The sequence below is a fragment of the Acanthochromis polyacanthus genome, chromosome 1 (assembly GCF_021347895.1).
Source record: "Acanthochromis polyacanthus isolate Apoly-LR-REF ecotype Palm Island chromosome 1, KAUST_Apoly_ChrSc, whole genome shotgun sequence".
NCBI lineage: Eukaryota > Metazoa > Chordata > Actinopteri > Pomacentridae > Acanthochromis > Acanthochromis polyacanthus.
The window spans coordinates 43,571,241-43,588,698 of NC_067113.1; the positions used below are offsets into that span (position 1 = coordinate 43,571,241).

Here is a 17,458-nt window from a genome sequence, read left to right on the forward strand (position 1 = left end):
CAAACAATACACAAAACAGTGAATAAAGTGAAACAAAAAATGACAAAAATAAGACAAACACGCAAGCGAGAAAAAATAGAATATATAAAACGACAAAAACGAGAAACAAAACTACAAATACATGAGACAAATGACAAAAATCAGACAAAAAATGACAGAAATATTTGGGGCTACATCAGAGCTGCAATACTGAAAGTTAATAAATAATGTTGGTAAAGTGAAGTAGCATCTAAGTAATTGTAAGTGCCCCAAAATTCTACTAATGTCATGGCGCTGCTATCTCGCAATGATACATAAATCTTTAACGTGGATCCAGACTACAAGCCACATCACTGCCAAAATCTGATCAGTTGGTCCTTGTGTCCTTTCTGGCCTTCACTGAAAATTTTATCCAAATCCGTTAGTCCGTTTTTGAGTAATGTTGCTAACAGACAGACAGACAGACAGACAGACAGACAATCGATCGTCACGTAACTCGCCGCATTCTTTGGTTGAGTAAGAACCCACACAGATTGAACAAAATCACTGCATTTCACTCCTGATAATACAGCTGCAATGTGATTTTACACCACTAGAGGGGGCTGTTGCTCCATTTACACACAGCTGAGACCATCACTGTAAACACTAATGCAACTCAACACATTTAATCACCTCTTTGGAAATCAAAGGTCTATAACAGTTGATTTATTGCCCTCTTGCTGAGCAAACAAACAATTTGGAGTCCAAATGAGACAGTTTTATCTATATAGTCAAATAACTATAAAGCACCTGATTGTCTCAGAGAGGTTAATGATCTTTATTCTCAGACAGGAAACAGATCTCCAAAAGATCACATAGCAATAAGAGCAAGCAGAACTCTTCCTTTACAGAAAGACGTTCATAAATGTTGAATACATAGATGACCAAGTAAACAAGACAAGTCGGAAAACCGTTTTAATATTGCTGTATAAGCTATAGAAATGTATCATATCTTGTTAGCTGATAAAACTTCATTGATTTATAGCAGATTTATAGCTGTCAAATAGATGTGGTGGTTTTACAGCCCAGCTCACCAGAAGAAACTAGAGAAACATAAACAACCAGACGCAATCAGTAACCACTATTAGATCTATGTTAATGAGTCCATCCATCCATCCATTCTCTATACACCGCTTTATCCTCATTAGGGTCATGGGGGGTGCTGGAGCCTATCCCAGCTGACTCAGGCGAAGGCAGGGCCGGGGACACCCTGGACAGGTCGCCAGTCTGTCGCAGGGCTATGTTAATGAGTGAGAAGGTAAAAACAATACAGTCACTAACAAATGATTAACCCTTTACAACCCACTTTTGCAAAAGCATAGCATCAGTTTATACTTTGGACAGAAGCATCTGCTAAATGAAATTGTAGAATTGTAGTTTTATTTGTTTCATTACTGTTTTCTATTATTTGTGTGTGTGTGTGTGTGTGTGTGTGTGTGTGTGTGTGTGTGTGTGTGTGTGTGTGTGTGTGTGTGTGTGTGTGTGTGTGTGTGTGTGTGTGTGTGTGTGTTCTTGTACTTGCTACATTGTGAGAACCATTTTCTGCATTTAACTATCAAAGTGAGGACATTTTTACAAAGTGAGGACATTTTGGCCGGTCCTCACTTTGAAACAGCCATGTTTGAGGGTGAAGACTTGTTTTTAGAGAACAGGTATGAATTGAGGTTTGGTTAAGGTTAGGGTAAGGATTAGGGTTAGGCAATCAGTTGTGATGGTTAAGGTTAGGGTAAGGCTCTAGGAAATGCATTACGCCTATGCATGTCCTCACCAAGATAGAAGTACAAACATGTGTGTGTGTGTGTGTGGGTGTGTGTGTATAGATAGATAGATAGATAGATAGATAGATAGATAGATAGATAGATAGATCTATCTATCTATCTATGGACTATTTGTGGGCCACAATTTTATTAAAGATTTCATCTTCGCTGTGTCTTTTTAACATTTCTTTTAGATGTCTGTACTTTGTGAGCTTGTGTCTGAAGTGTGTTTTTATATGTGTTGTATTTTTATTGTTGGAGCCTTGTCAAAGGAGAATTTCTGTCACCGTTTTGGACAGAAAATAAAGTTTATCTGTCTATCTATCTATCTATCTATCTATCTATCCATCTATCCATCCATCCATCCATCCATCCATCCATCCATCCATCCATCCATCTACGTTTTTATTATACAGTGCAAAGAGTTCAGTAAACTTATAAATGCAATGATTGTAATGGAGGCGTTATTGTTGTCTATTCCTGTTGCTCTTGCTTACATATCATCAGGATATGATCTCCTCTTTAGGCACTGTTGTCAAACCAGCATAAAAAATGCAAAAACCTGTGAAAAGAATCTGTGTACACTTAGATCTAAAGGATTCATCACATGATGAACCAAGTTCCTGCTCACTGAACCTGCATCAGGGCAAAACGTCAAGTGACTGAAAGCATGACAGAGGTATGTACGGTCTTGCTTTTTGTGTTTGATGGGATGCTTTGGACTTCTTGAATCTAATGGACTGGATTCATCATTCATTTAATGTTATCTTCATTGAAAAAAAAAAAGCTTTTCTTTACAAATAAAGACATTTCTGACCCCAAACTTTTGAACGATACTTTAGATATGAACACATAGCTGTCCGTCTAAGGTAATATAATCATTCAACTGTGCTCGTTGTTGCTTTAAGCTCCTTCTCCGCCACTTTCATGGATCACGTGTGTGCGTACCATTGTTGGCCTCTGTCCCTGAGTGTTTACCTTTAGAAACATTGTGTGCTGCTGTGGGATGCAGGTGCAGCGCTGCATGCTGGTTAATGGGGGCTCAGTGCTAGATCATATCTGAGATTTAGTTAGAAAACAACATTTCAGCCTCAGCTCTGACCTCGGGAACCATAACGGGACAAAGAGCGGTTATTTAATACTGAAATTTAACCGAGAACTTTGTATTAACATTATAGTAAAAGATGAGTAGAGGAAGTTTTGTCGTTTTGTGTCTCGGTTTTGTCATTTTCTGTCTCATTCTTGTCACTTTGTGTCTCGGTTTTGTCGTTTTCTGTCTCATTTTTGCCATTTTGCGTCTCAGTTTTGTTGATTCCTGTCTCGTTCTGTCGTTTTGTGTCTCGTTTTCATCATTTTGTCTCTCGGTTTTGTCATTTCCTGTCTCATTTTCGTCATTTCATCTCAGTTTTGTTGTTGTCTTATTTTTGTTGTTTTCTGTCTTTTTTTGTCATTTTGTGTTTCAGTTTTATTGTTTCCTGTCTTGTTTTGTCGTTTTGTCTCTCAGTTTTGTCATTTCCTGTCTCAATTTTGTCATTTTTTCTCAGTTTCGTCGTTTTGTGTCTCAGTTTGTGTCTCGTTTTTGCTGCTTCTTGTCTCATTTTTTGTCATTTTGTGTCTCAATTTTGTCATTTTTTCTCAGTTTCGTCGTTTTGTGTCTCAGTTTGTGTCTTGTTTCTGCTGCTTCTTGTCTCATTTTTTGTCATTTTGTGTCTCAGTTTTGACATTTTCTGTCTTGCTTTTGTCATTTCCTGTGTTCTTTTTGTCATTTTGTGTCTCGGCTTTGTCGTTTTCTGTCTCGTTTTCATCATTTTCTGTCTTGGTTTTGTCTTTTGTTTTAAGCCTCAACTCTGACCTCAGCAACCACACCGTGACATAGAGAAGTTATTTAATGCTGAAATTTAACTGAGAACTCTGTATTAACATTTTTGTAACAGATGAGTAGAGGAAATTTTGTCTAAACTTTTAATCTCCACACGCACATGTGAAGAATCCATCTCCTGTACTGATTAGTTGGCGACTGATCCATACAAGCCTCGTTAAACCCCGTCTGAATGTGAGTGTGTATCAACGGACCAGAGGTGTGTGTAGAGGGGGATTAAGGGCCGTTTGTGAGTGACTTAGAGGAAGAGGTATGTGTTGATGTGCCATGTGATGCCTGTGAATCATCTCTAATGTTTTTCTGCCTCCGTGTCCCCGGGCCTTCGCTGCCTTCATGTCCACACATGCCGACTCTCCCTCCCTCCTTGTCCTCTTCTCATCTCTCCCTCTCGTGTTTTTCTGTTCCTTTAATTCTGAGGACCTCGTGTCTCGTACCTTAATCAGTATTTTTTGCTTCAGTATTAAATCACATGACAAGTGTTGTTCCCGTTGAGGGTTACGACCTGCCTCAGTCTTGTTTTGCTGCTTCTTTTAGCTCTCGTTTTTGTTGTTTTCTGTGTAGTTTTTGTCGCTTTGTGTCTCAGTTTTGTCGTTCCCTGTCCCATTTTTGACATTTTGTGTCATGGTTATGTCGTTTCCTGTCTCAGTCTTGTCGTTCTGTGTCTTGTTTTGGTTATTTCCTGTCTCGCTTTTGTCATTTCCTGTCTCGTTTTTTGTTTTCGTTCTCAGTTTTGTCATTTTTTTCTCAGTTTTGTCATTTTGTGTCTCAGTTTTGTCATTTTGTGTCTCATTTTTGTTATTTTGTGTCTCAGTTTTGTCATTTCGTGTCTCAGTTTTGTCGTTTTGTCTTGTTTTTGTCGCCTCCTGTCTCTATTTTGTCATTTCATGTCTCATTTTTGTCATTTTGCGTCTCAGTTTTGTTGTTTTCTGTCTCATTTTTGTCATTTTCGTGTCATGTGCCAACTCTCCCTCCCTCCTTGTCCTCTGTTTATCTCTTCTTCTCATGTTTTTCTGTTACTTTAATTCTGAGCACCTCGTTTCCCGTACCTTAATCGGTACTTTTACCTCAATATTAAATCACACGACAGGTGTTGCTCCTGTTCAGGTTTTCGACCCGGCTCAGTCTTGTTTTTGCCGCTTCTTTTAGCTCACTGTTTTGGCTTCAGCGGCGTATTTACTGTGTCGTGCTGTTCTCATGGGCCTTTGTTTTCAGCAAACAGGCTGATAAACCCCTCTGTAAACTACCTGCCCAGCACCAAACAGCAGAGAGATAAAGTTAGCGACCAGCTGACGAGCAGCGAGCAGCCAAACAGCCAAACAGCCAAACAGCCAGATTTTTCCCAGGAGCCGGTGCAGAATGAAACAGGAAAACAGCAGCAGTGAATTCTGGACATGGATTCAATAGGTGGCCAGAAATATCACTAATATGAGAAGTTACAATCAGTTTTGATTTTTCATGTTCAAGAGAAAAAACTAAAGCAGCTCATCATAGAGTGCAGTTTTACTGATAAAAGGTACATTAAACACTGACATTTTTCACTAAAATGAACAGGTTAAATATTTTAGACTGAGATTTACTTCATTAAACTGAACTTACAATATTTTTTTAACCCCTCAAACTAATCATCACTTAACAGAAAGTTACTCCATCAAGCAACACTGGGGTCCAAAACTGCAGATATGAACTGTTTTGTTATTCTCTCTAATCTCATAAACCATTTAGAATTGTTTGAAAGTATCTGACTGCAGCAGGGTGTTGTTTTGAATAGATATGATAAGAGCATGACTGCACGTACAAAAAGACTTGCTCTCAGTAGAATCTGGTCACAACAGCAGTGAAAAATTCTCACAATTTTATCTGTTTTGCAACAAATAGGGGAAATCTGTAAAATAATCAATTCTTGATATACATAATTTTGGCAAATGTGTAAAATTGTGAGCATTATTTATTACACCATTACACCATTACAATTTGGTCCTGTTTTTGTTAGAGTATATATATGTAAAGTTATTCTTAATCTTCTTTGGTTTTATTGTGTAATTTAACAAAATTGAAACTTAAATTTTTTATAACAGTGTTCTCAGATCTTGAGGTAAAACCACACTGTAAGAATAGTAAAAAGTATATTGATACAATACTATTACAGTATGTAAAAGTTTAAAAAAGTATTAGCATCAAAATCTTCTAAAATATTCTTAAAGAAACAAAAGCAAAGTATGATTATGATGAAAAATGTACATTATGTGCTTTATTATGTGACATACATTGTTGGATTGTAATTATTGATACATGAATGTGTTTGGTTATAGGCGGCCATCTTGATTTCAGGCCTGAAAACAGCAAAAATGTCAACTATGATACAAAAAGTCCCGCAATTATATATTAACCCAGCTTAGCTTCCATCCCAATATGGCACAAATTACAAGCAAATTTGCAGAAAACCGGCAAAGGAAATTGCAAAATTATCAACTGGTTCACTGCGATGAGCAAGTATTTCCAATCTAGTGTCATTAAAACACCACAAAGGAAGAACATGCAGAAAGATAATATGATTAAAGGAGCACCTGTCAAGCCTGAACTGACTCCACAATGTTTTCATTTCCTGCCGTTTTGTGTTTCTCCAGTGGAACCAACATTGTGCAGTTTTAGTAGTTTATTTATATTCTTCAGTAGCATATTGGTGATGCTGCTGTTTTCTATATCACATAGATTTTCAGTAGCAAGGCTCTTTTATAGGTAGCTACATTTTCCTGACATTTCTGAAATGATGAGCACTCTGGAGCTTCTTTTCCACAAAGCTTTGTCTTTGTCAAGTCATTCAAAAGTTCATTCATTCCTCTGGAAACCTGGGAAGGCTTTGCAAGAAGATTCTTTGGCAGTCCACATTTATAATTCAAGATTGAAGTAGTTGCTGTCATATTGTGGAAGGCTTTGGTTTACTTTCCATCATCTGAAAAACTAGAGGAAGCTTCAAATTCTCCAGAAATCCTGTGTAGCGCACCCATCCTGTCAAAAATGCATAATTCACAGCCTCTCAGGAACATCTCCTGGCGCCCAGTGAGTTTCTTTTATCTTCCATATCAGGGGCAATCTGACATAGCAGCCAGCAGAAGTGTTTCCTTCCATAAGATCGTGACACCACATACCAGTCCTTAGCTCCGTCTGTAAACACCAGCTAGCAGCTTGTCAACAGCAGACTTCTAGCTAGCTCAGAAAATAAATTGAATTCAACATAAATAAATACATTAATGAATAAAAAACAAGCTTCTAATGTTGTGTATGCTGCTACGTTTTCTAGGTTAGTGTCATCAAGTTTCATTTAATGTAGAGTAGCTGCTAGCTTAGCTCAGCATTAGCTAGCTACATTTGCATTAGTTTGCTAAGTCTGGATGGAAACAGTTTATGATTCGTTAACGGTCACACCAAAGACAGTTGCACCTAAAATTCTGGTAGCGTTTATTGTTCACAAAATACAACAGTGATTGCAGAAAAGTACAACAAAATTAACACCAACTGTTTTGTGGAAGTTTGTCCTTAAATAGGGTCAGTTCACAACATGTGTCATCTCATAGCACATCACACAGTAAGATGAAGATTTTACACATTTTAAATGGAGAAGCTCACCATTTTTCTGTGGATTCCCTTTGAGCAAACACCTAGCAACAGTGTCAAGAATAAAAAAATTCCCTTTTTTTTTGCCACATTTCGCAACATGTCAGATTTACCTGGTCGCCCTTTGGGGGTTGAACCACACGACTGAACTATCAAAATGCATAGAGGAGTTATATATGATATTAATGCACCAAAAACATCAAAAACTGGGATATTAATGCAGATTCACCTGGTCACCCTTTGGGGGTTGAACCACAAGACTGAACTATCAAAATGTATAAAGCAGCACTTAAAACCAATCACATGCGTGCACTTTTACTCATGTAGGACACTGGATGCGGTACTTCTACATCCACATATTCCTGCGTAAAGTACTTCCTCTACTCCTTCTCGGTGCAGACGTTCAGATTAGACAGCGAAGGTGTTTGTGGGAACTTTCCTTGAGGCGTAGACGCAACAGGAAGCCACAAACACATGCACTACTGCAGCTGAACCACAGACCTCCTCTCTCTTTCTCTCTCTCTGTCTCTGTTGCTCGCTCGCTCATTGTCCCGGCATTGACTGGCCATTCTCAGCCTGTGATGGAGATGTCCTGCGGGGGGTTGCATGGTGTGGGAAACTAGTTGATGAATGAGTGTTTGGCATGCCTGCAAAGATGCATAGTTTGCTCCAGTATACTTTATGTGTGTGTGTGTGTTATTGTAGTAACGGCGAATGCATGCGTGCATGTGTGTGTGCCTGTATGAACACAATGCCTCGCTTGTGCTGCTATAGAATGGAGTTATGGCCTTTGTCCTGTCAGCATTCTTGTGTTGCTGTTGGCCCCGGAGTGTATGGCAGCTCCCGCAGGCTCGGGGACAATAACCCCCCACCTTCCCTTCCTCTCACTGGGAGTCACAATGCCTCTCTTAGGCAGCACCCATCACCCTGAGACAGACGCCCAGAAAAGCTGGCCCGCTATGGGTGTCACACAGCAACAGGCGCCCAGAGCCCCGGATGTGTTAAGGATTGGGATTGTTGCGTGTGTTTATTGTAACCACCAGCTATTTTAGAACCCGTCATTTACTAAATCAGGTTGAACTATTAAAATTTAACATCTCTGACTGTAAAAGCTGCAGTCATGCACAAATCAGTTGTTAGAAAGCATCTCCATGTAAACATGAAGTAGCATCACGAGCTGGCAGAAACGTCACCAGCAGAAAACACATTTTGCAAATGTAAGGGAGAATGTAGGATAACAGGGGGCATAACCTAATATTAGAGTGGCAGCACACACATCTCTGCTACAAATACACTCTCAAAGATTGTTTCTGGAACAGACCATAACTGTACAATTCAATCAAATTTGGCAGAAGTGAAATGCTACAACTTACTCCATGGGTAGAGTCAGTTGCAGGAGACAGATGGTTTGTTGTAAAACTGGATAGAGTAGTAGAAAGCACAAATTTAGTGCACCAACCTGCATATTAATGCACCAAAGCATCCCAAACTGGGATATTTATGCACCAAAACATCCAAAATGAGATTTTAATGAAACAAAACAACTAATCCTGGATATTAAAGCATCAAAACATCCAAAAACTGGGCTATTAGTGCATCAAAACATCAAATACTATCTTTAAACTCACAAGCAGCTGGCTTCTGAGGAGGACAGGAGGGGAACACAAGAAGCAGAAAAGGATGGATTTGCTCTCAGCCATATAGTCGGAGGAAGTGTGTGCTGGATAAGTGAGTCATGTGGTCAGTATTATCCCATCAGCTGTGATTCACTCACAGAGGAAATGAGAAGATTGCGGCAACGGAAACCAGACTGGAACTCCTCCACTGAAGCCGTTCACCTAAAAATACTCAACCCTGTCCTCAGAAACCATTCATGCTCCTTGGTTATACTTAATTGCACATGAAAACACACACACGCATGGAGACACGCATCAGGAATGTTCCTCAACACGAGGAGCAAGCCAGAACAAGGAGGGCGATGTTGACATAGCAGAGCGATCGAGACGCTACCGCTGATTATTTTACAGCCACGCAAACAAGGGCCTGATGTCATGGAGTCACTATGAATGAGGCTGCAGATGACAACAGACGGACTCATGACAAGCTGGGACACTCAATCAGAGACAGATCAGACACCAGAAGCTGTCAGGTGGCCGACATTAACATCAACGTGAACACGCAGCCTCACCAGCAGAGCAGAGCCGTAAATCTGAGGAGCAGAAATTACAGAGATGTGTTTGTTTACAGGCTGTGAAGCATTTCCTCCTGGCTGCAGCAGCACCTGTGTTTTCAGCTGCCACAAAACCAGCAGCGTATCCAGCTGCGTTCACACCACTGTGAAACCACCGGAATGGGTTCCTTTCACTGAAATTATCCAGCAGCTCTCAGTGAAAACAGGTTGCAGAGCTGCATGCATGTGTTTACCTTTGTTTATGTCTGTATGTGGTCCACATTCCAGAAAGTAAACTGTAAGGATTTGGTGCAAAATACACCTTCGTTGCAGGTAAACAGGTAGTGGTTGGACGTAACTAATTAACTTTACTCAGGTGCTGCACTTATGAACAATTTGTAATGGGTAACTTATTTGAAAGTGGTCACAACTTGTTATTTTCCATATAAAATTTGATATACTGCCATAAAAGAAATATCTGTCATGATTATCTCAATTTAATTACAAGAACACAATCAAAATATTTTTTGAATAAGCTCATTTTATTATTGTTTAGCTTATTAGACGGTGGTTCTTGTTAAATTCAGATGGTTATTTAGTTGACATTTTAGTGACATCCAGTCATTTTTTATTAAAAACCGTGACATAAAATGACAAAAACGAGTCACAAAATGATAAAACGAGACACAAAATGGCAAAACGAGACTCGAAACGACAAAACCGATACACAAAACGACAAAAATGACACACAAAATGACAAAAACAAGACAGGAAATGACAACGAGATATGAAATGACAAAAGCGAGACAGGAAACGACAAAACCAAGACACAAAATGACAAAATTGAGACAGAAAATAACAAAACGAGACAGGAAACAACAAAACCGAGACACAAAAAGACAAAAATGAGACACAAAATTACAAAAAACGAGACACAAAATGACAAAAACGAGACATGAAATGACAAAATCGAGACACAAAACGACAAAAACAAGACAGAAAATGACAAAACCAAGTCACAAAATGACAAAAACGAGACAGGAAACGACAAAATCGAGACACAAAATGACAAAATCGAGACACAAAATGACAAAAACGAGACAGAAAACGACAAAACCAAGTCACAAAATGACAAAAACAAGACACAAAATGACAAAAACGAGACAGAAAATGACAAAACCAAGTCACAAAATGACAAAAACAAGACACAAAATGACAAAAAACAAGACAGGGAATGACAAAATCGAGACACAAAATGACAAAAACGAGACCGGAAACAACAAAAGAACCTGTTTTAATGACAGTGGATGGGTAATTTAGGGCCACCTAGTCATCCCAGTGGAATTTCTTTTGTCGGTTTTATGCAAATTTGCTTCTAATTTGCGCCATGTTAGGATGGAAGCCAAGCTAGATGTGACAAGGAACCATAACCAGAAGTCAATGCAATGTCCTTCATAGGTTATAACATGCTTGTAACTTTCCCTGCTGGCAGCGACGCGGTGCTTCTGGTCACATTCCTCTTCCCGTTTGCACCCGTTCACCCTTCCCCTGCTGTCTGGAAACAGCTCGGGAGAAGCTAAGAGGAGCCGTGACCTCTCTGCCACCAATCTGTGAGTGGGCCACGGACGAGGAAATGTGGGCACAAGAGGCTATCCGGCCTCAGCTGTGAGAAAACATCCACTCCCGCTCGCCTTCTCGTCGGCGAGGCGAGGCCGGCAGACAGGTGAGTGACCTCCGACCTGGCCTGCCGCGGAGCGCCGCTCGACGCGCCAGGAATGTGTCCACACCTCTCGGCCAACCACGTCACAGTGAGTGGAAAACACGCGCTCCGGCTAAACCCAAACAGAGCGTGTGTGCTCCTCTCTGTTATGGTCTACATTCTGTGGCGCTGTGTGAATGCAGGGGAGAGTGTTTTGGGAGCGAGACTGATGGATGACTTAATCTGCAGGGACACAGGCGGAGGGATGGGAGGCGTGCGTGTGAGAAAGAGAGCGGCGCGATAAGGATATTTTTGTCCGATTTATGTGAAGTATTTCAAGGCCCGGGCAGTTATATCAACTGCTACACTGCAAAAACTCCAAATATTACCATGTCTGTTTGTCTTATTTTTAGTGAAAATGTCTCACAACACTTGATTTAAGATAAATTCACTTAACAAGTGACATTTCAGCAAGATGGAGAGACTTGTTTTAAGACAATGTATCTTAAATATCTTGTTAAGTCAAACAATCTTGAAACGATCTTGTTTTAACCCTCATGTTGTCCCGCGGGTCAAATTGACCCGTTTTAAAGCTTAAAAATTAGGGGGAAAAAAATCCCAGTGAAAATTTCCACATTTTCAAAATTTCTTGGGAAATCTTTGAACATTTTTTGGTGGAAAAAAAGAAATGTTAAAAAAAAGCTTCTTTAAGAACATCCATAAAAAAATCAACCAAAATCCAGCAAAATTTGCTGGATTTTGGTTGATTTTTTTATGAATGTTCTTAAAGAAATTTTTAGAACTTTTACTGATATATATGGAATCACTTCAGATATTTTTAGGATTTTTTGGAAGATTTTTATTAATTTTTTGAAAATATTTACATTTTTTAGATTTTTAAAAAAAATTTAAAATTTTAATTTCTTGCTAAATTGGTTTTTTTTTTAAGAAATAAAACTTTTAAGGGAAATTTTTAAGGAATTTTCTTCCTGAAGATTTTGCAAATATTTATAAATTTGGGAAATATTTTCCTGAGTTTCCGGATTTTCTTCAGACAAGCTAAAAATTTTTATTTGGTGCCCGCAAATGAAGACAACAGGAGGGTTAATGAAGTCATTACTGCATAGAGGAGGGTCCAAATTATTGTTTTAGTGAATAGATTTGATGGCCAAACAGCAAAAATAAGACCGAAGTTGTAGTAAGCTGGAGTCTTCCTTTAATATTACCATGTACAAAAAACAATTAAACAGAGAGGGCGGAAGATGAGCAATAATATTTATATAGATATATACAAATAATACTGTACAAGAGCACAAAGGAAGGAAGGAACAATAAGAATTTTCTGAATTCAGCATAGGAGTGTAAATATGAGATGAATCAATGCACATAATTCTGTGTCATAAACATTGGAGCGGTACGGAGAAGCTTCAGAGCTGGACTGAATCTGGACTGTGCTCGTATTCTAGCGCTGCATTCAACCGCTCTGGCCTCGTCATTCACACAAACACAGGCAGGCAAATACATTCACGTTGGGGGTAAAACCCATTCGCTCCGATTTCAACACAGGCACACCTGGACTGGCTAAGATTTATCCACCTGTAGTGGCTTGTATGGCTTGTTGAGCGTCACTCAGAGGTGCTTTTGCACATTGTGTCTCTGCAGCGCACTCACACTTATGTGAGCGAATCATGTGTGAGTTTAATCCTCTTCGCTTTGTGCGTCCGTTTCCCCCTCAGTCTGTCTGAGGCTAAAGTGCTGCCGAGGAGCAGTTTGTGTTTTGCTGGATGTTAAAGGGTCCAGGGAGCTCTCGGACGTTTCCTCTGAATTCCTCTCTCTCGAGCTTCCAGCGGCAACAGCAAAGGAAATTTTTGCTTGAATCCCACATAAGAATGCAAGAATGAGAGCTCCCTCAGATGCGAGACAGATGTCTTGGTAAAATTACGTCCTGCGTGTTTTCAGCCGGTGCAGTTCACCTCTAGGTTTGTGTTCTCTCGTTGGAGGGATGCAATCATCTGTTCAGAAACCGCTGCCAGACCTTGATACGACCTAATAATCCACACCTGGAGGGAAAAGGAAAATCCACGGCAAAAACAGTCTCATCTATAACGTCACCAGTTCCTCCAGTGTTTTTTCGCCATCTGTCTACCAGTTGCAGTCTTTCTTGAGTAGCGTGAGGACTTTGCGGCCCAAACTGGCTTTCCAAGGCTTCACGAAGCTTTTCATGTTGACGAGGAGGCGGCCGTGCTTTCGGTCCGAGTGCCCCGCCACCAGATACTCCACCCCTGAGAAGCGAAATCAAAGATCAGTGACGTTCTGGACTGAACTTTTAAAACTTCAACTTTACCACTTCTGCTGTCCTCATTTACAGGCACCAAAAATATTGTTTCCTTGTCTGAAAAAAATCCGAGAATTCAGCATAAAAATTCCCCAAATTTCTGTAAATTTGCAAAACCTTCAGGAAGAAAATTCCCCAAAAATTTCTTAAAAGTCTTATTTAAAAAAGTCTCCCAAATCTGGCAAGAAAATTCTTTTAAAATTTTTTTAAAAATTAGTAAAAATTAAAAAAAAAATCCTAAAATATCTAAAGTGATTTCGTGTATATCGGTAAAAGTTGTATTTTCTTTAAGAACATTCACAAAAAATAACTTTTTTTGTGAATGTTCTTAAGAAACTTTTTTTAATTTCATTTTTTCTACTAAAAAATTTTCAAAAATTTCCCAAAAATGTTGAAAATGAGGACTTTAGAAGTTTCACTGTGAAAATATTTATTTTTTTCCACATCTTCAAAGCTTAAAATGGGTCAATTTGACCTGCAGGGCGGCACAAGGGTTAAAGCTCTTCTGACAGACGAAGCTCAGAGGCTCTTTGCACAGAAACAAATATACTGCCGGATGAATTTCAACAAACGAACAAAAAGCATTCTGATATCCCATTGTGTGTCTGTGTCTGACCTGGATTGAGGATGGGGCAGGTGCAGCCCCGGGCGGTCCAGGACTCGGGGTAAAGGGTGACTCGGCCTCGCTGTATCTTCACTTTGGTGTTCTGACTGAGCACCTTCTGAACTTTGACCTCCACCTCGGCGTGGGAGCCCTTATCGTGGGCTGACAACACTTTCACCTTCAGCACTGAGACACAGCGAGACAGACGAGCGCTAATGAGACCTTCAGGAAGCTTCGGGGGATGTTTTAAGAGACAATACCACAACTAAAACTCGGCTGTTTTGAACCTTAAGTCTAGACTCTATCTTGTTGAATCACAGAACAGAAGAGGAATCGACTGTTTCCACTAAAATGGAACAAAAGGTTAATATGAACTCTAGAAGAAGGCTGATATGGAACCATGTGTGCTATGTGGCTGCGTCTTTGGTAGCTGGACAAATTTCAAGAAGTAGTTTTATCTGATCGAGGTTCTTTTTTTCAGTTTGAGATTGAATCCAGATAAGGTACACTCCCCCCTGAGGCGATGAAACGATTGATCATTTCTCTGAATGCTGCAATATTTAAAGTAAATGAAGTAAGAACAGCGGCCAGATAAATGTCAGCAATTATTGCAGGGGTTTTCACACTATTAACAGATATTCATGATCCCCAGAGGATGAATCCCGATAACCCTGATGATCCTTTCATTTTCCCTCCAGTGCCACCATGAGGTTGACTTGTTCTAACATTCACGTTCCCCTGAGGATGAATCTTAACAACTTTGATCCGCTTAGCTTAGCATGTAGTGCCATCTAAGGGCTTTTTACAAAATTAAAGAAAAAATAACCACCTCCCTCTGTTATCCTTTGTGTTTTGCCTTTATTAAACAATGCTAACATGCTACATTATGCTTGCGAAACGTCAGCATGTTAGCATTCCGAAATTTAGCTTAAAAGTACAGAAGGTCCTCGGTTTACGACGTCCTCAACTTGCGGCGTTTTGTCATTACGTGGAACTAGCTGGCAAGTGGAGCGGACACATATGCCATCTAGGGATGTCCAATAATATCGGCCCACCAATAATATCAGCCCAATATTGGAAAATGTAATATCGGTCAATATCGTTATCGTTTTTTTGCCTACCATGAAAATCATTAAAATAACGCCTGGATTATAGAGGGAGGGACACATGGAGAGTGTGAATAGTTGTTTGAGACGATTGAATTTTTTTTAAAAAAGGCATAAATATGGCATTTTTTTCCATAATTCAAGTTATTTTGCACAGACAATGTTTACATTTGGGAAGGCATCCAATGTGGCATTACAATAAAAATAGACATGACATGCTAATTCCGTGACAGGAGACATGTGACGTTACCTAAAATTAGTATAGATAGCCCACATATATCGGTATTGGTATCGGTCAATATCATTCTTATTGTTTTTTTACCTATCATGAAAACCGATAAAACAATGCCTGGATTTTGCCGGCACTTCCTGGACTCACAGAGGAAGGGAGACTGTTGTTTGAGACAATTAAAAAAAAGATAAATATGGCATTTTTTCCCATACCTTAAAGCTTGTGTCCGGAGTTTCCGTTTGTTTTCAATTTATGTATCATTGTTTAACAAAGCTTAAATATGTTAGTCTAGTTCGATACTATAATATAAAGTTAGTATAACGCGATATGAAAATTTATTCCTGAGCTCCGCCTTCCTCTCATAGACCCCCATGTTATTCCAAAAAGTGCCGGTCGCTGCCGACCAATCAAGTTCGAGCTTCAGCTTTGTCATGCTGTCAATCAACGGTTACGCGCACAGCAAGCAAGCCCATGCAGAGGTGGGCGAGCTACGCACTACGCAACCGCGCGCACATTTGTTTTGCTTGTGGAGGAGAGAGCATCAGGGATCAGCAACTTCCAGAAAAGTTACCAATCCCACGGCTTGTCAGGCCAAGAGACTGCAGGACGTTTTTTGGCTCGGGGTGCTCGCGTCGCTCCCCAAACACGGCCTCCATAGCCCGCCTGACGGCTTCGTTTAGATGCCCGACCTCTGGAGGAAGATGTTGGGGCGTCTGGGACATACTCTTCGTCAGAGGAGTCATGCAATTCTGAACTCTAGATAGAAATAAATAAACAATGTAACACATATACACGCGTAAATGCACTAAGTTTGATAAACAACGTCATCGAGAGGGATACACGAGTGTAATCACATATTGAAACTTTACTCGTTCGTCCTAGCAGATTCATGTTATTTTGGTATTAGGACAAGTTAGACTCAATACAGCATTCTAACGTAATTCCTTTATTATTTACTAAATATACTAAATGTAGAGGAGTGGAAAACAAAAAAACAGGCAAGATGCTGCAGCACTCCGGGCACTCCTCTCATGTACTGCGCGCGTGCACAAATAAAGGGGTGAAATCAGACGGAGGGAGGGTGGGACCAACAGTGTTTTGGGAGACGCTGCGATTCAAACTCCGGACACGAGCTTTAAGTTGAAGTAGTTTTCCTATTTTGTTCAGACAATGTTTACATTTGAAAGCCTTGTTGCATTTGAGAATGCATCCAATGGGATATCACAATAAAATCAGGCATGATGTGTTAATTGCATGACAGGACATGTGTCACAAAATTAGTGATATAGCCCACATATATTGGTAAGAGTTATGAGCTAATGAGTGTTTGTCGTTGCTGTAGTTGTACAAGATGAAAACTGATGTTGTATTGATGATGTCATCACTTCTTGTTGTTTTCAGACCTTCAGGAAAACTTTAAGCATACCAGAATTTCTGCTGCTACTACTAGCTATTCCAAATCCACATTTCTTTCGATCAGGTTTGACTGTCTCGGGGTCCATTTTCAATCAGAATTCACATTTTCAAAAATGAATTTCCCCCTATTGGGTGCAGGTGGGTTTATGATTACTTCAAGCCAGGTGCACACTGTTTGACCTTAAAACACATCTGTGTTGCAATGAAAGCGAATTATTCTTTTACAATGAAAAAAATGAAAAGAAATGAATCATTTTAAGGATATTTTTCATTTTGGACTGTCTGACTGATCTGCTGATGAGGTGCAGTGTGTGTGGAGGAGTTCTCACCGTAGGCATAGTTCATGGTGCAGAAGAGTTTACTGTTGGTCAGGGCTTGCTCTTTGCACTCACACTTCTCTGCAGGGGGCAAACACAAGCACAGATTTGTAACATAATTAAATAACTTCTGTGTGTGTGTGTGTGTGTGTGTGTGTGTGTGTGTGTGTGTGTGTGTGAACGGTGTCCAAGTGTCCCTTCTCTTAGCCCCCCTACACCACCACCCTGTAACTGCAGCTTTCATAGGCACATTCCTCTCTGGACACACACACACTGAGCTTGCATTCTTAGGACTCCATGTACAGTATCTGAG

General features: G+C 39.9%; 1 protein-coding gene across 2 annotated transcripts in view; it reads right to left on the reverse strand.

The window, feature by feature from the left end:
- Nucleotides 1–12,334: 12,334 nt before the first annotated feature.
- The window catches only part of ntn4 (netrin 4), a 37,858-nt gene continuing 32,734 nt past the window's right edge, over nucleotides 12,335–17,458 (reverse strand). Inside the window, exons 8-10 of one of the 2 annotated variants that reach the window (XM_051953510.1) lie at nucleotides 17,158–17,226; nucleotides 14,087–14,260; nucleotides 12,335–13,417 (exon numbers count right to left, since the gene is read on the reverse strand). In XM_051953510.1, the coding sequence (XP_051809470.1) occupies nucleotides 13,278–13,417; nucleotides 14,087–14,260; nucleotides 17,158–17,226 (383 nt within the window). In that variant the 3' untranslated portion in view covers nucleotides 12,335–13,277. The remainder of the gene's footprint in view (nucleotides 13,418–14,086; nucleotides 14,261–17,157; nucleotides 17,227–17,458) is intronic. The other variant, XM_051953516.1, reaches the window with a different exon arrangement.